At 41.2% G+C, this 25,913-nt stretch overlaps 1 protein-coding gene across 4 annotated transcripts in view; it reads right to left on the reverse strand.

Annotated features, from left to right (window-relative positions):
- Window positions 1-22,380, reverse strand: part of klhl13 (kelch-like family member 13) — a 34,547-nt gene extending 12,167 nt beyond the window's left edge. Inside the window, exons 1-5 of one of the 4 annotated variants that reach the window (XM_080483516.1) lie at window positions 22,144-22,215; window positions 20,911-20,982; window positions 6,783-6,854; window positions 1,642-1,783; window positions 410-542 (exon numbers count right to left, since the gene is read on the reverse strand). In XM_080483516.1, coding sequence (XP_080339642.1) covers window positions 410-542; window positions 1,642-1,783; window positions 6,783-6,854; window positions 20,911-20,963 — 400 coding nt within the window. In that variant the 5' untranslated portion in view covers window positions 20,964-20,982; window positions 22,144-22,215. Of the gene's footprint in view, window positions 1-409; window positions 543-1,641; window positions 1,784-6,782; window positions 6,855-16,482; window positions 16,842-20,910; window positions 20,983-22,143 lie in introns of those variants that run through there. The other 3 variants (XM_080483518.1, XM_080483515.1, XM_080483517.1) reach the window with 3 other exon arrangements.
- Between the last annotated feature and the right edge of the window lie 3,533 nt (window positions 22,381-25,913).

A 25,913-nucleotide genomic window follows, 5' to 3' on the forward strand; every position in this document is an offset into this window, starting at 1 on the left:
GCAGGCGGCGTGTCAAGGAGATGAAGTGGCATTTACCTTCATTTATATTCATTGCAAGAACAAATGACCATGAACATGAGTGCATAACAATGGCTTGACCGCATCGGGTTTTAAAACATGAATACGCACGTGATGCCACGGGGACGTGGGTACAAGGTCAACACGAGTCATTTCAAGGTTGTCAATGTTGAGTGACACGACTGTGAATCTGCGTGGCGCAATAAGACATGCGATATTGCTTGAATAAATTGTGTATGTGTGTCTCTGTGTTTGTCCCGTGTTGGACTGGCAGCCTGTTCAGGGTACACCCTGCCTTTGCCCACAGTCGACTAGGATCGTCTGGGGGAGAAAAAAAAAAATGGATGGAAATTCACAAGTTATTTGGTGGCAGTGCCATTTCCTGACCCACCTGTGAACATGGCTTTGAAGTAGTCGGAGGAGGAGGCCATCATTGCACGGTGTACAGGGAAGGCTTCATCACCATCCCCAGCCAAAAGTGTGACGTCACATAACAAACCCTCTATCCTCAGCTGGTCAAATCCCTGAAAGAAACCCAAAAAAATGAAATGATGATAAAGAGACAAAAAGGGGAGAGAGGGGTTTTTATGGCTCAAACTGAGGAGACGTGAACTACTGTGTTTATATTCTGGAGAAAAAAAAGCTTCGGATCAGTCAAGGCCAGACTAAAGCGACAGTGTAATTATTCAAAATCGTATCAAATAAGGTCGCAGATTAAAAAAAAAAAAAAAAAAAAGCCGTCACGGACATTGCGTTTGGGTTCTGTCTAAATCTTGAACTTCAGACTTGCAGTGAGGATAAAACAAAACACCATCAGCCTGTCAGACGTGAGCTTATGGACCTGAAATGATATGTGACAGCCTTCTGCTCTCCTTGAGCTGTCCGACTGATTGTGGCCTGCTTGTTTTCCCTCCATAGTTTAAAATTGTAGGTTGAGATCTCCAGCTATATTGTCCCCTCGTTGGCATAGCAACATAGCGAGGAGACAGAACCAAAAAGCATTAGCTACAGTACAGCCGTCTTCGGCTGCACGGATTATTTCACTGAGCTTTCTGGATCTTCTGGGAAATGGCTGATGGATACTGCACTCGCTTATCCACACCTGATTTCCCTACCTACCACGTCTCATTACACCGAGTTGTGGAAGCCAGAAATATATATTAAACATTTACTGAGACCATAAAAAGAAATAACTACTCAAAATTTGAGAAAGCTGTGGGTGGGTTTAGGTGTTTTCTTTGATAGTGGGCCACCTCGCTGATATCAACAGATCCTGTGATTGAGTCAGAAGATCAGATAGGCCTGAAAAAATCATTATCAGACCCTCACTGTGCTCTGACAAGAGAAGATTAATGGGCAGCAAAAGCAGCCAACGGGCATTCATTTTCAATGAGGGCTGATGACAAACGACAGCTATTGCTCTTGCAGCAAACGGCGCAGTACCCACAGTACCCACCACAACTTCACGTTACAGCGAGCCGCCGATCGGAATATTCACCGAATACAAAAACACTTCATGACAAAACATGATGACTCACTCCTGCTGTAGGCCACAGTGTTGACGCATTCATTGACAAATGTGGATAAGAATCGTGTGAACAAACTAGGAGTCTGAACTCTCACCTGAAGAACCACTGAGCTGTGTGTGTTGCTTGTGAAAAATCGAGTGTTTCCAGTCTTTGATGCCTGAAGGTGAGCAGAGATGCCCATATCACCATAGCCCAGAGCAACTTTCATGTGAGCGTCGTCGTCCTCCACGAGGGATCTATTAGGAAGAGGGGGAGAAGTTGTTACTTCAAAAGAGTGGCAGAAAGAGAAGAAAAGGTCTAATTTTGTCTTATGGAAAGTAGGACAGCAAAGTTTTCAAAGTGACACAACTTAAGGACATGTTGGGAGGTGATAGCCTAATTGCTAAGACAACCTGTCGTCCTAAAAAGACCGAACCATCCGGCAGGGAAATGTAGCAGAAGAGGAGACGTCCAGCTCCTCTCACATGGACCTAATGAGCTCACATTCTCACAGATAAGAAACAAACCGTGTCCAAGTTGAAAAGAAAAACAGGGGGAAATCAATGGCCATCAAATCTAAGCAATCCTCTCATAAGTTATAATAACCGAGTTATAAAATGATTAATGGGGAAACGGCCACATTTGTGTCCATAAATAATCAAATGATTCAGAGTTATTTCTTAAACAAAAGCTTAAATTAAATACATATTTGGAGGCGCTACATTCCAGCTCATTTGTATAGCTGGACAAGCTTCAAGCAACACAACTACGCTGGAAATGGCCCAAACAACGTCCGCAACACCACATGCTGCAGCCAGGGATGGTGATATCGCTTGATTAGTCAGACTGCTCTTTCAGCTCCAGCCAAAGTAAGATGATGATGGGATTTTTATTTGTTTCCGTTGTAAAATATGACTGCAACGTTTCAAATGTTCTGAAGATCTCAGCAATAACGGACATTAAAATGTCCCAGTCGGTTCAAAACACCATCTCAATTCAATTTGATGTGGATATTCACTTCCTTTTCTTTGGTGAGACCCTAACCTCTACGTTGGCGCCGTGATTGATCGTCCACACTTGGGTGGTCGACGGAGAGCGGTTCGATCACCAGCTCTTCCTGCCCATGAGCTAGTGCGTCTCCACAGATTCTAATTTGGCTTCGGCTTGATTTGGTGGGATTAGCATGATCTCCCATTTCTTAAAAACGTGTATTGGCTGAAATGGCATCTCTAAATGATGTATAGGTGAGAATGTCTGTTCGGGGTGTATCGTCTCTTCAATAGTTCAGCTGATAGAGCGGGAAATTGTAGAGGCAGAAACACGGGTATCTTCAGGTTGCTGGTTGAAATCCAGCTTGACGGCGGACTTTCCGAGAATCTCCCTCTGGGATTAACAGAAATATTCTATTTTATTGTATTTTGCTCATTGTCAACTAGTATCAGCCTTGTGTTGGCCATTGGCACGCCGCTCAGCTCTGGAACCATATTCAGAACCAGCTCAGTATTTTTTCCTCCATTCGTAGTCAGGATCACAGGTTGTGAACATTTTAATCTCCGAGCACAGTGTTAGGACCAAAAATATAAAAAATACACAGTAGAAAATTATTGTAGAGCATTTTCAGAGGTAAGTACAAAAGGTACAAATGAAATAAAGTTGACTTTTTTTTCTTCCAAGTTTAAACTGAAATAATACTTACATTCCGTAATAATGTCTTGCCAAACTTGGCTGTTCAAGGTTTTTAGCGAGATAGCGATGGGTGTGGAATGCATCTTCAATCAACTCCTCAGCTACATGATTTATCATCTCTGTGTTATGCGAGGACATGCAATGAAAATAAACTGCTTTGCAAAAAGCTGCGCGGCACCGAAAAGATCATTACGTTTTAGAAATGGTGTGAGTGAGAGCTGAGGAATAACAGCGGCGCATGTTATCAGTTTTCAGAGAAAGAGAGAGCACTTCAGACGAACGCTGGTAATGATGATTGAAATAAATGGAAGGCCTTTTCACAATATGAAACCAATTTATAATCCAGGATTTCATCACAGGAACACAACCCCGTATGGAAAGTCTCCCGACCAGCACTCTGCAGAAGGAGAGTATCTGCGATGTGGGAACGTGGTAATGTAAGATAATAATATGTACATGATATTCCTATGCACTACGACAGCCAAACCAAAACTGAGACACAGGACCTGAACATGTGATGTAACATATTGAAAAAAAGTTCCTAACAGCTCTGGAGAGACTGAATATGAAAACAAAGCACATCTGACTCAGAGCCTCAAACGGATCCCTCTTGGGATGCGAGTACATTTTGTGCAGACAAAACTGACATTGGAGAATAAAGCTCATTTAGGTAAAAGAATATGTAATAAAAAGTGTGGCTTGACAGAGTCCATAAAAAGTGCATAATAATCTCCATAACTTGTACCGGGAGCAACAAAAAAAACTAAACGAAGATTGTTTATTTAATGGCTGTGCCTCCCTTGAAAGTGAGACTACTGTTTGTCGTGTTAACAAAGTCGCTACAACCTCAAGTGCGAAACTCAATTTAAAACATATTGGGAATTTCACTGAAGGGACCCGAGCTTGATGATTTGAGCGGAGATGATCAAGTGAGGAGTGGCACAGTGGTGTAGTGTTTAGTACTCTCGCCTCAATGCTTTTAAAGCAGAGTTTGCATGTTCTAATAAAGTCTATGATTCATAACTGAACGAAAGGTACGTATTTGTCCGTCTAAATGAAATCCAGTCTCCTCTCGGTGCAGTGTGTCGACATGACAGCAGAGTCTGTGAAGGTGGCTGAGAGAAGTGCGTATTTTCAGATGAAGATTGGCTTGGTTTTGATAAAATATTCTTTTACAAAACTGTCTGGCTCAGCATCGCTGTAAATTTGCGTCTTCAAACGGTTCTAGGAGCAGGCAGCGCTTGTCAGATGGAGAAGACTAATGGTTTTTTGGGTGGACTATTTATATAATGAAGCATTTTGAAGTCCTTGTCTGGCTGAACACTTGATTTCTTCATTTTTTTTTTTTTTTTTTTAATTTTGGGTTAGCAGAAAGGTTTTTCGTCATTTGTAAGTAAATGCTCTGTGTGCTTTGAAGAGATGCTACTCAACATTTTTGAATAAAACATGTCTCTTAGATGCAATTAAAAGGATGGCCAGGCTGCTGTTAATGCCACACAGCGCTTCTGTACTCCCGACATTAACTTCGTCATTAATGAGGCAGATTTATGATTATTTATTCTAAACTTATTTCACTTTGATTTAAAAAAAAAAAAAAGAAAAGTGTAATTACTTCCTCGCGCAATAACAGTGAGATGAATATTTAAGCAAAGGTGGGGCCATGTACATTTCAGATCCTTTTCAAGTTGAGAGCAAAAACCAGACAAAAATAATGAACAGCATCCACGGGGAAAAAGAAATACTGACAAACCTTCAAAAATGAATCGATTTTTTTCTTTTCCTTCACTTTCTAGATATTAGGGACACTCATTACAATATCATCAAATTTTAATGAACTACTCAGTACAAGAAACAGTGTAATGGAAATGTTTTATTCCTAAATTTGGAAGAAATTAAATGTTTCCAAACCCAAACAGGGTTGGAAATTGCTCTCAATGGCTACCAGTAAGTGGAATAGAACCCTCCACTCTACCCGCGGCGCGTGTACTTGTGCTATTTTGAGCGTGATCTCAGATCATGTAATGTACATCTGTAATAGAACAGTCTTTATGTAACACATGAACACGCTATTCAACTTTTGAATGCAGGTCAATTGCCAGAGCAATCAGGTACAACGGAGTGGAGCGCAGTTACATAAACACATGGCGGTGCACTTCACGGTGCATGTGAAAAAGGAAGAATGTCAGTCATTTGTAGTTAATCTATTAAGTTTGGCAGCCACCAGAACACCAAAATGTGGATACACATCTGTGAATCTTGGAGGCGAAGCGGGCAAGAGGCTTACTCTTTGTATCCAAATGGATTCGGGAGGTTTAACGTGGAAATGGTGTCATATTAGGACACACTTTGAAAGAGATTTACCCATTAAAGACTTAATCAATTAGCGGTGCCAGGTAATTCTTTTAAAGGATTTATGTCCAACGTGCCTAGTTCTATGCCATTCCAACACTGAACTAAAAACATCAGCCGGAGACGACACAACAACCTGGCGACTTCAAAAAAAAACAAAAAAAAAAAACACACACCAGTAGCCAAGTAGAATAAAGAATTAATTTGTTTTTCGGTGTTTGGATACAAAGCTTCCAGCTTCACGATTTGGGCCGAGATCAAAAACTGTATGCAGGAGTACAGAGCCTCTTTAATCTGCCTTGTTTATGACTGGAAAATGGAAAATGAACGTACATGTTGGAATGAAGCTGCTCACATTTGTTGGGAGTCTGAAATCTGGACGTTGTTCTTTGCATTGTGGAATTTACGTAAAGCAGCATTAGATCATGATGTGACTTCAAAAGAACATTCATTTGCAGCGATGCGAGGCACAAGAATTGAAAGTTGTGCCTTTGATACAAAAATCGAGATAAGGGACGGTAATTAGTGTTGACAAATGAAAAGAAAACTCGATTGCAATTCGACACTTCAGTCATACCGAAACAGTTCCATGGCCGGGAATTGTGGGAAGAAAACTTTGTTTCTCACTTCTTCAGGAACTTAACTTAACTTTAAGACTCTGATATGCCCAGCAGAACTCAAAGCCGACACAGGCTGACTGATCAAACGTTTTGTGTCACCTCACATCGCTTCACATCTTTGCACTTGAGCGCACCGAGAAGAGACGGCTGCGAGTCGGCCGCAGTCTTATTGGGTTTTTTTTTTTTTTTTTTTTTTTTAAGACTAACAATTGAGCCAAAGACATTAGGGATATATGACGGATAAACAGTAAGAGAAGGTCAGGCTGAATCCAATTGTCATTCCTTGCACATGCTGAACTGAGGAACAGGTAGGAAAAGCAATGAGGACACGCAAACAGCGGAGACAAAATGAACACAAAAACATGGAGGTTTCAACTACCACGAAAAGGAAAAGGAAAACTAGGTACAACTCACCGTCTACACGTGCTTAAGAAATTTGTTGTTTGACTACTAATGGAAGGATGGGATCGGAAACCAGGACATGATGAAGGACCAACTCTAGTGGGGGCTACAAACACCAGCACAACTAAATGCTTGTTGGCTTTAACAGCAGTCACAATCACACCGACACAGAGCACAGGCAATGTACTGGTACATTTACCCCGTCAGGTGGTAAGTCGGACAGGCAGCGAGAAGAGAGTGGGTTGTCCAAACCACAAAGGAGTGTTGGTGGCTGCCGGAACGAAACAAAAGAAGACAACAGCTACAGCATCCCACATAAGAGTTGTGCTCTTCTCAAAAGACACCAAATAAACAGAGGAGAGGATTTCTCGTTGCATCCTGCGACCGGCGAAACCTTGACGTTGTTTATCATAAAGCATTAAGTGCAGTTCAAGGCTGACCAGTGTAAGAATCATTCATTAAACATTAGAGAATATTTCACAAGCTATTAGCACGTCAAATGCCTGCTACCAATGCCAATTATCGTTGTTTGTTTTTTTTTAGAGACATAATGTTTCTTTCACTTTTTAATTCAGAATGTTGGCTTTACCTGGAGTTGTCTTTGCCTGATAAATCTTTGTCTTCTTCTTTTTTTAAACCTCAGTGAAAGATTAAAGTATCGCTAATCTCAATGTATAATGTTCAGAAGTAACCAAACCTTTAACAAAATGAGGGCAGACTGGAGGCTGAATGGAGATAAAACCTCACATCAAACTATTCATTATAATACGCCATGATACTGCCTATCTCCTAGAGGGTGGACTGCTATGTCAGAAGCTTTAAATTAAGAGGAATTAAAAAGATCAGAGAACGCTCCTCTTTCATCCGTTTTTCATTAAAACCGTTCCAATGCACAGTGCTGACCACAGGCCGAGTCTGAAATGATAAAGAGATGTAGATAAATGCTTTTTTTTTTTTTTTTTTTTTTTTTTTTGTATTCAATCTAAAAAAAAAAAAAAAAAGAAAGAAAAAAAGACATTTCATCTTGAGCGTATACGTTCAACTTCAAACAGCCCCTTTGTGAATTTTGTTAATTATAATATGTTGGTGTTCGATCATAGATGGAACAACGATAGGATCAGAACAGTGACAGAGGACTCATTACCAATAATGTATGACTATGGTCCAGAAGGTTAGAGGTTCTGAGCATGCAGAAACTGGCAGCTAAAACAGCCTGATTAAATTCAGTGATTTTTATTTTATATTCCAAGTACACCAAAACAATAAAAACAGGAATAGAAAGCCTCATTTCCTGTTTTGAATACACCCACACTTTGTACGAACAGTACGCTTTTTTTGGGGTTTAACAACTTCAGTTTCGAGCAAAGTTGGTACAAAGCGGCAGTCAGAAGATACTGAGCAGAGGAAGTGTGGGGAGTGAAAAAGAAGCAGTGAGGGGGAAAAGGGCGGCAGTCTAACCAGTCTTTTCATGTCAGCAGAAAGCTTGAAAACATCCTTCCACCAGTGACAGTTCAGGAAGCTAAAAATCAACTTGGCTTCTTGCCTGAGACGACAGTGGAGGGGTCTTAAAAGATTAATGAGTGTGGCTTTACTGCCTCGTCATGCTTCGCCATGCATTGGTGGAAGCGTTAATAATCTCATCTATTGTGGGCTCTAACATCTGGAAGCTCAACGTCATAGTTTCTGGAGGAAAGTGCCTTGAAACGCACACGTCATTTATGAGTGTGCGCTCACATTTTCTTTCAGTTTGATTTCGCGCACACCTCAACCTTTCTTGACCGGATCACCACTTCCTGCTCTCAATTTACAGCGCTGTGAAACTGACGTATGGTTTAGTCCGTTTCTGCTCTGATCAGTGTTAGAATTACTGGGGTCTGTTTAAAGGTTACAAGTTAGCAGGTATGATGAAAAATGGGTGTCCTGTATGATTAAGTGTGTGATCAGACAAGTTTTTATTACATCATTTCAGGGGACTTGCCTCAACATGAGCTCTTGTTCACAGGAAAGTGAAAGAACACATACAGAAATGGTTGCAATACTGTTTAAAAAACAGATTTAATCTAATGGAATTCTATTTAATAACATGGCTCCAATCAGTCTGTACTCAATGACAACTAATGAAACCATGGCAATTAATAATTTCTTCTGAAATCACCCACTGACAAAGGCATGCAAACATTTTGCTTGAGCAAACCAAACTGCAATTACCTGCATCATATTTGCTTTAATTTGCTCTTGATATGGGGGTGGGAATCTGCTATGAGTTCATCTGTGGCATACCTACTTTCCTAGAAATGAACACACCTGTGGGTATAAAGGTTCCAGAGTTATCTCTACATGTCAGGGCAAATACCCAGTCATGAAGCTCCAGAGACTCTCCTTAGGCCTCGAAACCAAACCTGTGATGAGGCATAAAAATGGACGAGGGCATAAAATTATCCCTACAGCTCTGAGTGTTCTCCAGAGTGAAGCAGCCTCAATAATTATATCAAATGGAAGGAGTTTGGAACTGCTCAAACGGTTTCTTTCGTCGGCAGTCTAAACCAAGCGGTCACTCTGACAGATTAAGAAGTCCTCTGCAGAAATACCTGCTTGAAGGACGTCCACCTCAGCAGCACTTGATCAATCAGACTGTGAGGGCAAAGTGGGTAGACAGAAGCCAATCTTCAGTAAAAGGTCTCCGACAGTCCACTTGGAGTCTGTCAAATGGTATTGAAAACGTTGAAAAGCACGGGGGGGGGGTCTTTGCTCTAATGGAAAAAATACTACTTTGCAGGTAGATGTATAAAAAGTATGTATGGCAAACGCAATGCGCAGCTTATCATCTTGCAAATAACATTCCTATAACCAATGCAGTGAGGTCCTGGGGAAAACTTGCTCCAGAATCCATATGAAGGGGTCACTATTGAAGGCCAACAATGAGCCAAATCCTATCGTTAAAATGCCGGCTGAGTGCCTTACGATCGATTTGTTGATAGTACTTGGGCAGCCCAGCCAGAGCACAGGCTTAAACCTCACACAACATCTGCGAAGAGGCTTGATGATGGCAGTTCATAGATGTTTCCCATCCAATCTGCAGGAGCGAGCGAGGATCTGCCAGACAGAGCAGGAGAAACGGTCCAAACCAATACTTGCATACGAAGTGGAGACTCAAAGCTTTAATTGCTACCAAAGGGATTTCCAGGAGGACTGCATCAATGGTCGGAGACGTTAGTTGTTGATTTTTATTTATTTGTAATAAAAACCTAAAAATGTGTTTTCATTTTGTCATCAGAAGTTATTCAAAGTGAATTAAAAAGGCAAAAAATAAATCAATAAATCCACAACACAATAAAAAGGTATACAAGTGTATACACACACACACACACACACACACACACACACACACACACACACACACACACACACACACACACACACACACACACACACACACACACACACACACACACACACACACACACACACACACACACACACACACACACACACACACACACACACACACACACACACACACACACACACACACACACACACACAAAAGATCACGAGGCTCCGACAGTGTGCTTTGAGCTCTCAGTATATTGACTCCACCAGCTGAATCCAAACGCCCGTAAAAATAGAAGCGCACAAGAAAAGGTGACGAGGTGCCTGGGAGAAATCAAAACACGGGCGGCTGTACGAGAACCTCTAAAGTGATGTAGTTACAGTCGGGAGGGAATAGCTTATTGGTCCTCGGGAGCAGTGCAATGACAGATACCTAAAGTGAACAGTCCTCTCAATCACCGAGCACAACCAAGCAATAAAATCAGACGTTGTACAGCTTGTAATCCTCTGGAGGGGGGGGGGGGGGGGCATATTCTAATGCAGTGGTTCTCAAGGACTATAGAATTTAATTCAAAATTACAATAACCCTGCGATAAACTGTATTCTTTTTTTTTTTAAATTCACAAAATAGGATATTTTAGAACATTATTTAATATTGAGGGCGACAACATACAAAACATTCAAAATGACAGTAATATGAAAACTATGGCAGCAGTAGCAGTACTAAATGGAAACATCTAGAAATATATATTTAACATTTGAGGTAATATCTCAGGAATAGTTTTCCTATTTATTTCGATACCAAACACTTAAATCAAATACCAAAGCTATCAGGTTACAACATAAGCCCGGCTATACGATTATCCAAAGGCTTAGTGCCTCCTAGTATACAAACATGCTGTGATTCAGCCACTACATTTTTTTTTCCCCCCTCTCCAAGCTTTTCCATCCTGCCTGGAGCAATAACCCATTTTGTCTTTCAACTAATCAGAAAAATCAACAATCGAGAGGGAAATTTCAACATTTCAGAGAGGTTATTGGTGTTTTTATTTTCCTCATAACAGCGGGGCAGAAATGCGGAGGCCGTGGTTCAGTCTTAAAACTCTTCTCTAATATTCCCTTTAAACAGACCGAGGTGCAACTACAATGTGACAGTAGGTTTGAGGGATGGATTGAAAAATATTAATTTGAATATTGTCCTCTCTAATGCACTACATTAGAAAAACACCTTCTGGATAGAGTACGCTTTTTTTTGTTCAATTCATGGGGAGCCGCCACTTTTCCCTTGCGTTGCGTGAAACATTTAGTTTGCTCCGTCGTTTTCTTTTGAAAATGGGCACATCCCTAATTAATACTGTGGGCTTAACCTACTGAATAGTTACAATTATATTATTCATACACCAAAGGGTTACTATTTCAAACACTTTGTATTCACACAGGGACTTATTCTAAAATAGTGGGCTATTGAAGCTGTGATATTTAAAAGAACAGACACTCAAAGAACTAATAACAGTAAAGAGGAATATTAAACACAGACTTCAGTGATATCTGAAGTATCTGCAGATGAGCGTTTCAAGCAAACCGAGTTTACAGATAACGACACTTCAATCACTGAAAATGATCTTTGCAGTCACTGTACGCTATAATAAGACCATAATTATATTTTATAATCAAATAATGCTTTAAGGTCATAGCCTTGACATAAAAGCAGGACTGGTACCGAAGATTAAGCTTTAAAAAAACTAAACTAAAGTGGTTAAGCCAAACGAGCTTCGTAGCATGTTTGCTCGTGGGCGGAGCAGACAAATCAACCGGAAGGATGCCGTTAGAGGGAACACAACCCAGCAAGAGCCAGAATGGGTAAACCAAAAGGACAACTTCGGCCAGAATACCAGTTCATTGTAAAGCTACCTTGCATTACCATCTCTTCTTCATGGTTTGGGTGGAAGTATCTACAATAGATGCAGGTTTGTATCGCCGCCGTCGCTGCAGGCCCATGGAATCATTTAGCATATGTAGGCTAAGCAGGACACATGGACTCAAGGGCTGACTCGAGATTGAACAAAAAGGCCGGAGATGTGTCAAAGCAAGAGGGAATGAGGGGTGTCAGCATAATGTTGCCTGAGCTCAAACGACTACAGATGGAAAGCTTTGCATACAAAGGCCCTTAATCTGTTACTATCTAAACAGCGGACGCATGATTAATTGCGAATCCTGCCACATTCGTATGGGTCAGCAACAATTAGGTTTAATTCTATTTTTAGTTACCTTGACTATCCAGATGACGTACGCCCCGTAATGACCAAGGCCAATTAAAGCAACTGCAACTACATAAGCAGAGGAGATTTGACCAGGGATAAAGCTTTGGTGGGAAGTAATGGCAAAAAAAAACCACACATCTATAACTGTACACGAAGGCACAAGTAGTAAAAATCTAAACCAGATCCAAAAGATCAGCCTACATGGCTACCAAGAAGGTTTTTTAACTCACATTAATCTGAAAGGAAACAATTTATCATACCTTCAGACCACAATAACAACATGAAGTGAAATGAGGTTTACATAAATCTTTGAGATCGTGTCATAATTGCAAATAATTACTTGAATGCTATGAATAAAAAACATACCATCTCTTTAAACCCGCAACAGCACTTCTTTTTGTTTTTTTTCTCAACTGCTCTACAGCAGCACTATCATTCATTTTTTAAGTCACATTTATTTTTGGCACTGCAAAAGATTTCTTCTTATTCTACAACATGTTCTGACATCTCGAAGGGAACATGGTGAATCTGATATGACGCAGGGGTTCAAGGTGGCGTCTGCGAGGGTTTCTTTTTTTATTTTTGGCTGATGAGATGTATAATGGCTATACCCAACTTCATCACAACTCATCTCGGAGTGGACGAACCTCAGTGTGCATGTGTGTGTGTGTGTGTGTTTGAAGGAGGGAGATGAGTCCAGATATGACCGTCTCACCTGGCTGAACAGACTTGATGCTCTGCCAGACAGACTGCCTGTGCCTCCCCTCTGGCCTCTCAATGAAAATAAATGATCCCTGGATGGCTGTTGCTTTTTGTACAAAATGGCCACAAGTCAGCTGGAGCTTAAATGTCCATTCCAAAGGGCATGCTTATTAAAAGCTCCCAGACAATATATATATATATATTTTTTTTTTTTTAATTCACTCATTATTGTGCGTTTGTGAGCTAAAGGACACATATGAATATCAAAACCAGCACACAATGCTGGCTTCGTTTGAACGTTGGCAGATGTTGCTTCCAGGATTGAGTGTTTCTAAAGCAAACGATTAAACAGGCTTATCTGACATGTTTCATGATAATTGTGTTATGTTGGTTCACTCCACTGTGATCAGCAGTTATCTGGCCGGGCATTTGGAGGCCATATTAAATCATTCACAAGCAACGTCCTCCTTTGACAGTGGGCAGTCTTAATCACTCCGACACACAAATCGCATACAACAAACACTGCATAATTTATTTCAATGGGCTAATAAAGTGAGAATCTTTGCCTGTAGTTGCACTTAGGAGTACAATCGTCTAGTACGTTGGCTTTAAGCTGCAGTTGTAACTTCTCTGCAGGCACATCCTCTCACGACGGAATCCAATTAACACATAAATCATTGGTGTGATATATCTCGTGAGACTCTTGAGAATAATTCCAGCGTCTTATGTATTTATAACCATGAAAAATGGCTTTTGCAGTGCAAGTTGACATTCAAAACTCAAAGCAAAAGAAAATCGTCCAGCTCTTATTCAGTTTGATGTCAGCTGTCAAAGTGGTGACGTTGACATCATTTTGAAAGAACGGATTGAATAAGTTACTGTAGTTGGGTCAGGCGGTAGATTTGAAAGCAATGTAATAGAAACCAATGAGCCATTTACCTCAGAGACCGCAAACATCATCTAGTAGAAGCAGCAATGGGGATTTAGGCAGCAGCAGCAGCAGTAGAAGCAAAAGGATTTGACAGCCACATGAGACATGTAAAGCGTCTGCATTTGCAAAAATCTGTTAAACACAATTTCAAAGTGTTCATTTTTACCTAAAGCTGCACACACTGTGGAATTTAATCTGGTCACGCCGCCTTTAACGACAACCTCAAAACCGACCGCAATAACAAAAATATTTCGAAAGACAAGCTGCCAGTGAGTAAAGTTATCTCGCTTGAGGAAGATGTTTTATGAGCTGCCAGCCAACAACAGGAAAACTAAAACCAGCACAGCCGAGAAACAGCAGCACAAGTCGCATTTAAACTCTTAAATAGAAAACCGGAATATTAAGGCTGAAAAGTGCATCATGTCTTCTCTTTTCTTTAGTCTCCTTTGACGGATTGAGTTTGCAGGCTTTTGCCTTAATTAGATTGTTGACAAAGAGTGACAGGAACACAGAGTGCGAAAAAGGAGCATGACATGTGCTAAAGGTCCCTGTCAGAAATCAAACATGCGTTGCTGCAGTTCAGGCTGCTGGCTCACCATGACACCTCCGAGAAGTGATTACGAAAGACAGCAGTCACATATATTAAGTGCTTAAGACTGTACCACGGTGAGATGCGGGATGACATTCCTTTCAAGGACTTTTTGCGGAATAAAAGATAAACCCAATGACTTCTTACTGAGCTGAAGATTACTCCGTGGACCGTACTGGCAGCGGGCCCCAACCGTTTCGGGCTGGCAGCTCAAGAGTCCATATATAGAATGAGGCTGGTTTTGAAGTGGGCAATGACATGCGGACAAATCTTAATTCTTTAAACAACATGTGCATCACAAATTCTGTAAACTCACTCCTCTGTGTCCTCCATTATTCTGCGGATGAGGACAGAAAAAGACTCCCCTCCCACCAAGTTAAAAATGTCCCGGAAGGCCTATAAAGAGTCACTTCTCCCTGGCCACACAGTAACCTATAATTGGGGGCCAAATATCAGCCTCTTTTAAAACCTAGCTTGCTATATGCACCTTTCAAAATAGAAAGTGGTCTGGCGGGGCAGAGGAAGGGCGAGTCACTTATACTTGCCACATCAGTGCGATTCCATTACAGTCCTACAAAAACACGCTGGTGTGCAGCTCCGGAAAACAGCATGAATGCTGGATGTATTCACTGCATAAAGTCTTTGACAAGGTCTTTAATAATGCTGAAGTAGGGGGAGATACCTGCACTCGATGATAACTCTGAGTAGACAAGTCACTTTCGAAAGCTCTGACAGCAGTTTTGAGATAAAATGCCACTAAGTCAGAATGATAGCGGTGAAAACAGGCGGACCTACAAAGATTAAACCGCGGATGTAAAATAATTTACCCTACCATGCTGGGATTGTTTTCAAAGAAACTTGGAAGGAATAGAGTTGCATTGCAATTGTTGTACATACAACTCAATCAGAAACCACTGCGATGCCCTTGAGCAAGGCCCTTATCTCCCAGCTGCTCCAAAGGAGATGCTCAGCAGCCACTGGGCTTTCTGATGCGAGTGTGCGGAAGCGTGTCTGAGAGCCAGAACGTACCGGCTAAACTGCCCTGATAAGATAATGAACAAATGTCAAGACAATCCCGTCAATAATGAAGCTTTTACTGGGTCATTTTGTGAAAAGCCACAAAGTCACAGATTCTGGGTTCACAATGTTTTATATGGCACAAATATAAATACATATTATATTCAGGATATTTACAACTTGCCATGTTTTGAAAATCACGTTTTTAGAGCATTTAAAAAGATGTACAAACAAAGGCATTAAAGGGAGATTAATTTTACTGTGATATGGTAATATTTCAAATAAACATCAGGGTAAACCACCAAATATAAGCTCTTAAGCTGGCAAATGAAGCTACACGCTAAGTGGAGACGGCGCAAATCCAGTTTTATAAAAAATCCTTCCAAGTGAGCCGTGCTAGCCTATGAAATTCCCCTTAGGCTATCGGTTAGCCTAGATTACCTCGCAAACAGTTTTTTTCTACCCATTTCCACCCCCTAGAATATGTGTGGCTGTCACTTAATTGCACGCAAACCCCACGTTAACATAAAAGTCAAGCAAGACACTTGTCCATAATAGCAGAGCAAATGGTAAAGGGGGTAAAGAGAGAGGATGGCGAGAGGCAGTGTGGAGCTCTCCCATGCTACCCTTCCCCCTTCCTGAACAGTAGCAGATGACAATAGCTTCTAAACCAGGGCACGCCAGACATCCTGACAAAGGCAGGCTCCTCCCAAGCTGCTGAGTCCCTGTTCCCAAATAAACATAGCCACAGGGAGAGGGCAAGAGGACGGGATGTGGTGCCTGCCATGTCCAAGCTAGCGGCAAAATGAGTCCCTTTGCCCAAGAGCAAAAGATTGTGCCAACAGACCATGAAATTCACACTGGAACAAGGCAAATCTCCTGACACACACACACACACACAGGTTCAATCGCATTGTGTCTAATTATGGCTGCAACAACAAAAAAATAGAAAATAACAGTGTCACCTTAAATGACTAATTAAAATATCCTAAAGTGAAAAGCAAACAAATAAATGTACATACACATTGCTCCAGTTGCATATTGTGAATGCCATTCAGCGCTTACTCACATGTAGGCAGGCGAAAGGGGTGAGGACCTGGATGTCTTAAGGACTGGCACTGGGAATTTCCAGCTGACAGGAGAACCGCTTTTCCATTTTAACGGCATGTTGTTGTCACCAGAATGGTGCTACAGCAACACCAACAGCAAAAACCATTTCCATGAAAAGGTTCCCAATGCAGTCTTCCATCCCACTCTGCCCACACCATTTAAGGGGGAGGGAGAGCGGCAGCGGCGGCTACAGAAATACGCTGGTGAAGGCAGTGCAGGCTACAGTCAGGGTTGTGACTTTAGAGGCAGCACTGAGAAGCCAATAGATTGCATCCACCGCGACTACTTGCCCTGCTGCATTCACAGTTGTCTCATGGTAGGAGGGGGGAGAAGCCCTGCCTTCCCATCACCCTTTCAGGATCTCTGAATAGACCAGTAGCTAAGCAACACTGCCACCTTGTTAGAGGAGTTATGATTACAGCTCTGGGCTGCCTATGTAAAGTCATGGAAGGGAGTCAAGAATGATAATTACAAAATGCTTGCGGGTCAATCTAAGATGATGTCTGGGGCGTGTCAGTAATTAATTACCTTTTTATAATTCAGGTAACTTTTAATAAGCATTGTATTTCACCTTTGCGGTGCGGGGCTCCGGTGGTTTGCACTATTTTCTCACGGCCAAAACAACAATCCGTCTGTGTGGAGTTTCTATGTTCTCCCTGTGCCTGCATGCATCGTCTCCCGGTACTCTAGCTTCCCTCCACAGCCCAAAGACACACGTGCTGGGTTAATTGGTGGCATTGAATTGCCCTTAGATGCGAGTGTGTGTGTGTGTTCAGTAGCGGACCTTAGTTGATACCCCTGCAGTTAAAAAGATGACTACAGTAGCAAGTTCAGCCGACTCCAATCAACTGTAGCTGAGGCTGACTGACTCCGACTGGAGCAGCGATCATGACAACGAGGCCAGGATAGCAGAGCCGTTGCTGCGACGGCGACTGCGGCTATTCATGCTATGGTAACAGCAGTGAGACATCATTAAGGCTGTGATATATTAGGCTATAACATAACACTAGTCACAAGATGTTTCTGCAGCATCTGTTGCAACTGAACCGTCGCAGGCCAAATGTTGTGAAAATGCTTTTTTTTTTTTTTTTTTTTTTTCAGCCAATAACAACAAGAGCAGTAAAAAGTAGTTGCCGTTCGGCTAGAAATATCTAAAGCGCCACAGATTTACCCATAAATACAGGATGAATTTGTGCATTTCCACAGCTTCAGTCAGAACAGTCGGGAGGAGCAGTGACTGGACGCCGTCACAAGGAAGGATTTTGAAACTGAAATGAGCAATAAGTACATTGGGTAACATGCAGAATCATCTCTCCATTCAGTATCATCGGCTGAGCATTTCCTTTAACAGGAAGTATTATAAGTGAACTGGCTCAAAACAAACAAACTGCTCATCTTGATCACAAAAAAAGCAGATCAAAGTTGAACATATCTTGGCAAAAGAAGAAGAACTCGAGACTTTTTTTGACAATTTTGCAGCCATAAAATGGAAATATATGTTTCGGTCATAAAGGGGTTAAAAGCTGCTGGTGCCGTTTTATATTCCGTTTCCATTTCTAATCTTATTACACATTATACCTTGAGGGACATTTGTAACATATCTTTGAAAGGAAACAACTTTTAAGTCTGCTGTATGCAGATGAAAAGATGCAGCTTTATTATAAAAGTATATCTAAACAGAAGTGACCATACAGTATGTCTCAAATAGATTATAAGCAGATTTGGGCAACAACAACAACAAAATTTTTTTGTAAAAGTATACAAACTGATATTTGAAGATATGGGAGAAAGCAGTACCTAAAAGTCTATAGTTACCATGTCAATTCCTCTATTACCAAACACTTTCAAGCTGCAAGCGAACTATATGACAGTCACAACAGCCTCCTGCAAAGGGTTCTGGTGGGCGCATATGCTCTCTGTGGTGACAGATTTTCCAACAATGTCCTTCTCAGAAAAGCTGTATATTTGTCCAGTTAATCTGTTCGTGTGTCAGATTTCAACTGCTGTGCGAATGCGTACCAGGCCCGGTCTGAAGGGGGCGTTTTCTGATTATGACACACACCTGTTCCCTCCTGTAAACCTCACCCCACCCAAACTGCACCGCCATGGCTGCGGCTCCAACTTTAGATCTGACACGTTTTCTACTACAAAGAAAATCTTGATACATTTTAAAAGGGTCGAATAACTATGAAAGTGAAGCTTGTTTTTACGGTTTTAAAATTTGCAACTTTGGTACACTCGGCCCCTAAAGAAACTACATTGAGCGGCACATTGACCCCGTCATCACACCTTCTACTTCCACGGCTTACGGCTAAACTGGCAGGCCGACCTTGCGCCCGCTGCAAGGGCGGCAGTCATTCTGCCACTTCTGTCTAAGCCTGAAGGCTCAGCGCTACACCTGTTATCCTCAGCTCTACTATATCACTCTCCTCCTAAAATCACAACACCCCCTTGCAAAGACGCCCCTTTCAAATAATGCTAGTAGCACTACAATAATCCAACACCTGCCCCTTGTAAAAGGTTTTATTCGAAATGACTGTGGGGAACACTTTCCCTATGAATAGGAAGGCTTATGTGGCATGTACAATTCAATTAGTTATGCAAAAGCAATAAAAAGCCAGGGGAACTGATGCCATGGCATGTTATGCTTTTCCATTCAAATCGGCAAAAGGTTATTGTGGAATCCGTTCTAGTAACACGGTTACCACTCAAAATTGTTCTTGTCCAGTTTGTGTTGCGCCTCAGCCACTTCAGCACAGTCATAACTGTCTTCACGGACGATGAGGATCACCAGTGTGCAAAACACTGTTAGATCACAAGTTTAACAATGTTGGAGCTCAATAAAGTTAATCCCAAAATTTGCTACACTGGATTAAACACGGAAATGACTCCAGACTGAGAGGTGCAACAGTAGGACCTGAATCTTTGTGATTGGTTGGGACATTGGTTGATTGAAGCAATTTATCTGAATGCAGCTTATCAGGAGTGAAGTATTTTCTGTTTGTGGCTTTCCCAAATTTTTTTATTTTACAATTCTGACCACCCAAAACATTGGTCAGTTAAACACAACAGTAACAGCTTGCTTGATTAATTATGTAAAAGGTTTTTGCGCCAAGATCCCCTTTAACTGTAGCAACACTTTCATTACAAATACAACTGTGTAGGTATTACAATTAGAAATCATTGAAATATAATGTAAAAGTATATAAATAGACACCATCATCATCATTGTTCTTGTCTTCTCTCATTAGCATCAACAGAAACCTACATCAAGTTAATTAGCTCATAAACACAGCACTTACTGTTAACTTCAGAGCATGAGACCATCAAATAATGAATCATAAAACGGAACGAGTGCTAATAAATGATTTTCTTAATGTGAAGTACTAAGTGAAGGCTTCTCTGTGATTGTGCATTTAAGTTGGGGGAAAGGTGATCATTGTGAAGGCCACAAAATCCTGTCCTCTCTGCCCACAGGCCAAACTGTGACTTTTACCACAAAATGATATGGCAATTAGAGCTTTTTATTCTAATGTAGAACAACCAACACTCTGAAAGACATTCAGAAATACAGGAAACAAGAAAATAACAGTTGTACTTCAAATGAGCTCTCGTCTTTCACTGCTGGATAAAGATATCAATAAACATCTATTTTTTTGGTCAGAACTCAAGATCTAAGTGCAACATCCACCGCAGTCATGCAAAGCATGGCACCCGTGTGACGTCATGTTGCAAGTTAAGTCATTTGACTCAGATATACCCGACAGGGAGGAGGGTCAGAGTGTGAAAAACGGATTGGCTTGTTTGCCATTAACAACACCGGAACAAGCTCGAAGCCACAGCATCAGACTTTGTGTACAAAGGGCTGTGACAAACCTATTCAAACATCAGAATAACTGCTTGTAAACGATGACAAAGTTGCCAGCATTTTATATATATATATATATATATATATATATACACACACACACACCAATGAGATAAGAAATGCTGGCCCAAGTGAATTACTGTGCCGAAAACAGAAGAAGACATCGGTGGACACCCCAGACAGACTCTCAGAAGTACTTTTAATTCCTGACCCTGGTGTTAGATTGTGTTTGATTTTTTTTCTTTCTTCTGACAGAGTAATCTGGGATTACTTGATTAACAGTTGGAAGCCGTTTCCTACTCAGGACTGATCCCAGAACTGTAACTGCCTCGCAATAATCTACCAATGATGCACAGGCACTCCCGTGTGTCTAGAAACTCATATTACAAAGAAAGCTGGGATTCTTCTCAAGACGGCGATCTGTCAGCTGCTCTTAACCTATAATCCATTTCTGTAAAAGTAATCAAGACACACATTCAATGGGGGAGAAACACTGAGTGAAGACGCACTGATCCTTACCTGTCATGCAGTCCGATGGGCATTGTCTCCCCTCTGTGTACAGGGTGCTCCATACCCTCACCAAGACCACACCTCAACAACAAAAACACAATACTTTCAGAGTCTGCATTGTTTTTTTCTATGTCAGTAGACATTTTAAACAAAATGATTCAACTACAGGATAGAAATCCCACCTGCAATTTACACTTTGGATTAGCCTAACACCTTTCAACTTCAACAATAACATCCCACGTGTGCATGTGTGATACATGTCAGTCAGAGTAAGAATCAACAGCAGAAAAGAATCAATGCATTATCCAATAAATTACAATAGTGTCAATATGTAGGAGTGGAAAGCAAAGGGAGTGTGTTTCCTCAACCTCATCCCCTGCTCCACTGGTACAGTTGCATCACATTTCTAACTTGTTGCTTTAGACTGAAGTAGGCTAATTAAAGCTAAAAATACCCAGTGTGCATAACTTGACAGAAGAAGATTCTCAGTATTTTTACCAGCACGCACAAAATACACGAGGATGGAATGTAAAGAGGTACACAACTCGGTTAGTGCTGTAAAGTTTTGTTTAGTGTTGTGATCACAGCATTTTGACAGTGTTCAGCCAAACCTGATGGAGGAGAGTTAGACACAAAGTAAAAATCAAGCTCAGCTCTCAAGACAAACACCAAGTCGGAGTCTGTTAAAGTGTTTAAGGAGAAACTAAGTCCAGAGGGAGCCCCGGGTCGCTTGGTTGTGAAGCTTCAAGTTGGTGTCGGTGACATTTCTCGTCCCAACACGTGTTTTGTCCTGAGAGAGAGCGTTGTCAGTTGTCAGGGTGGGGTGGGGTGGGTGGGGGAGATCTTCTGCTCATTTTCTGGCCATGTTGCCTCCACACACTGTCGCTGCATCTCCACTGAGATCAGGCTAAAGGCTAACTAGCTAAGCTAACCACAACGTCAACATTGGCTAGCATAAAACAACGTCAGGTCGCGACAGCCGCGTGTTTCGCCGTCAACACGGTCACTCGCAGCCGTCAGCTGCCGGCGAGGTTAGTTTGAAGGACCTCGCTCCTGACGGGAGTTAGTTGGTTTAGTTATTAGTTGGGCTGGTTGGTTTGGTGGATTTGCCACCAGCCAACAGATGCCTGACACTCACTGTCAGCCTGCTATTTGTTGAGCATAACACGCTGTTCACGAACTCCCGGTCGCCATAAGTGTGTTAAAAACACCCACTAAACTTTTAAATAATGTAATCCATACCTTCAACGCCGAGATCACGTTAACTAGCGTCCTTGTTTTCCTCCCAAGCCCTCAAATCCACTTATATCCACTGGAGCCGCCTTCCTAGCCTTAACCAATGAGGTGGCCGCTTACTGGCGGAGCCAGAACATCCGAACTTCCCATTGGCGGAAGAGTATGGCAATCTTCTCCCATTGGCTCAAAACTTCCGTTACTAAATAAAGTGGTTTTAAGAAGCGCTTGGAGACAGAAATGTCTGAGCTGCCTTGTTCTCACACGAATTATTAAAGTGTGTCCGCGACACGCCCTCTTAGAAGGGGAGGTACTGGCGTGATTCATCTTTTAGAAATGACAGTGACAACCGAGCCTCGGCAGGGACGTGCAAAGACCTGTGGAGGGTCAGGTGCTCTAAACAAAAGGGCACATACCGGCATCATGGGGTATTGGCCAGTCGATATATATAAGAAAAGTGGGAGGTATGGAAACGATTATAAATGAAAACAATATGTAAAGCAAACAACCTTTAGCCCATATTTTAATCAAAATATTTTAATTCAATTCGGATTGAGAGCTGCTCTTTTGTTTGAAGGTTATAAATGGCTCCACATGTGACTGCTGCTTGGCTGAGGTGGGATGAGGATAATATTGTAAATACAAACATTGAGCCAATGGAAACAAACACACAAGTTGACAGTAAACTCAAACCATCATTTTATTCATGTTTTTAATACAGAGGCAAGATAATCAGAATTTTTATAGTCCTTATAGTCCTTATAGTACTTTTGCTCGATCAAAATTAATTTAAAGATGTACAGTATGTGTGACAATGGTTATATCTTTGTTCTATTATCATTATCAAATTCTGACTTCGCATGCTCACACGCTTCATATTATTTAATCTGATCTCCAGCAGATACTTTTAGGAGTGTGACCTATTTGATAGGGAAATGATAGCCAATTCATTTATATCAGTCTCATAAGATATACTAAACAATTAATTTGGAATTTGAATTAATAGTTAAATAATAGTAAGTGTGTGTGTGTGTGTGTGTGTGTGTGTGTGTGTGTGTGTGTGTGTGTGTGTGTGTGTGTGTGTGTGTGTGTGTGTGTGTGTGTGTGTGTGTGTGTGTGTGTGTGTGTGTGTGTGTGTGTGCGCGCGTGATGCAAAGAGAGAGGTGGAGGGAGTGTGTGAGACGTATGATGGAACAACGGGACAAAATGTCAGATCACAACAAACTAAATTCCAAACGGTGTGAGAGGCAGGAAGGCTGATCTCGTCTCGTTCATGTATTTGGGAGAACAGAGAAGTATGGAAGCTGGTCTTTAGCGTCTGCTTCCTGAGTGTGTCTCTGTTAAAAGGCCAAGTTATAAAATTAGTTTATATGAATGTGATTTGCTTTGTAAAACGTCTGGAGTCGTCACATGGTGTTCAGTTACGTGTGCGATGTTGTCTTTTATGTGCCGTCTGTAGGGTTGCGAGTTAACAAGTTACTAAAGCAAAGATTAGCATGCAGACCCTGTGTCGGTGTGCAGCAGAGCTGACATTGGTTTACAAGTTGATAACTACTCCTAATATCGTTATCAATAGAACTCAATCACAAGTAATACAATCAGCACATCTTCATAAAAGTTAAACAGTTCTGTGCATAGCCTCAGGCTCAGTAATTACCACAACATTTCTGTCTTTGAAGAAGGAGTGTGGTTGTTGTCCTTGGGAAGCTGGTGGCTTCGGTGACAGTTGGTACCTCTGTGCTCACTGTGGTCAGAAGCATTCTGCTGGTGGGGCAGATGATCAGAACAGAGTTCAAAAGACTCTTCAAAAGATTGTAGTGTTTCAGGCACACACAATATAGAGAAAATGATTTAATCTAGTTATAAATTAAGGATAGGAAGTGGATATAAAGCTACTAGAGAGATTCTTATTTTGTATTGAGTAAGATATGTATTAACCCTGCTGATCTTCAACTTATCATCAGGATAATCGTGAATGTATAAATGTTGTATTGTTTAGATTTGCATTAACATTCAGTGATTAGCAGTCAAGTTCCAAAAAAAGAGTGTGCTTATTTACCTGAAGTACCAGCAACAAATGAGGAGTCAGTGTCTGACCCTTCATCAGGTTTTGGTATTGAGCTGATGTACTTTGAAAGTTAATCTAAAATATTTAGCAAAATATCTCTATATGCTCTCACAGTTCAATTTGATCATATTAACTACTTATTATCTAAAGTAACGCACGGTGATGATACTTGAGTGGATTATACTGTCACACACAACAAAATCATGAAGTCTTTGTAGTTTGGTTACTTAAAATCTTTAGCATCATAAATATCACATACAATTTATTTAATATGGTTCTAATTTAATTCCTCTGTTGGACTAATCACCGTGTCACAGGGAGTCAACATTAATACAATCATCTCAAAGTTCTCTGATTAAAAGGAAAACCTTCTAAACGTATCTGCCACATGTAATCTCACATTGCGTTATTTTACAAATACAGCTGTTCTCCACGTTCACATACAATGACACCGAGGTCGTTTTGAGGGAAACAACACTGCATTACTATAATAATACAATACAATACTTGAATACCTCTGATCTGATTGCGCCATTCTTTTTCCACCTTTCAGACTTTTCTGTCCTGTGCGTCCGACGTTTCTTCATTCTGATGCTAATTAACCACATCAATCGGGCGAAGCTGCGACTGTACATCAACACCTGCTGGCCTGCTAGGGCAGCGTCCCCCCAGCAGAGGGCGCCCCAAGTGACCAGCACTGAGCGAGAGACATCAAATCCATCATCTGCGTTTGGAAACCTAAGTGCTGTACTTAGTGGTGAAACATTTTGTTTCAGATTTATTGACAGAGTTCAACACCACTAAATGCCAAAGAAAAGTAGCTGCACAACTTTATTGCCACACAATTATGTACGTATGTATGTATGTATGTATGTATGTATGTATGTATGTATGTATGTATGTATGTATGTATGTATGTATGTGTGTGTGTGTGTGTGTGTGTGTGTGTGTGTGTGTGTGTGTGTGTGTGTGTGTGTGTGTGTGTGTGTGCGTGTATGTATGTATGTATGTATGTATGTATGTATGTATGTATGTATTCAATTCAATTCAATCCAATTCAATTCAACTTTATTTATATAGCACCAAGTACAAACACAGTCATTTCTAGGTGCTTCTGTAGGGTAGAGATAAAGAGGTAGGGTGGTTGAAGAGGGAGGTAGAGCAGTAGGTAGAACAGTAGCTATAGAGAGAGAACATGTGAATCAGGGATACTGTAGTTGAGAGGCTAGAGTGCTAACTACTGCATCACCAGCCCCCCAACTTTCAGTTATTTGTCATTTAAATTGCACCAGGGGGCATTTGCTGGTCGTGAGGTTGCAAATTTCACACAAAAGCCAAAATAAATGCAAACTGTATGAGAGACCCAGTGGCCATATTTTGTAAGAGCAAAAGGTGTTCAAAAGAAAAGGTGATTACTCATTTTGATCATTGCATGATGTGTTGTGTAGAATACCTTCTTTACACACGTGCAGCTAAAATCAAAGCAAATACAACAATTTGTAGTTGTCCATGATTATACATTAATAAACAGCCTTCAGTCCAACACGTAAAATAACACAACCTGCATTACTCTATGTAAAGCCCTCCAAAGGATATGATGTGGACAACGTAAAGAAAGAAACCCTCTGAAGCAGGGCAGCTAATTGTAAACAGTTTTCATACAAGGTTTTGTTTGACAGAAAGACATAACCAAAGATCGGAGGGCTCATCA

Source organism: Lipophrys pholis (genome assembly GCF_963383615.2).
Source record: "Lipophrys pholis genome assembly, chromosome: 16".
Classification (NCBI taxonomy): domain Eukaryota; kingdom Metazoa; phylum Chordata; class Actinopteri; order Blenniiformes; family Blenniidae; genus Lipophrys; species Lipophrys pholis.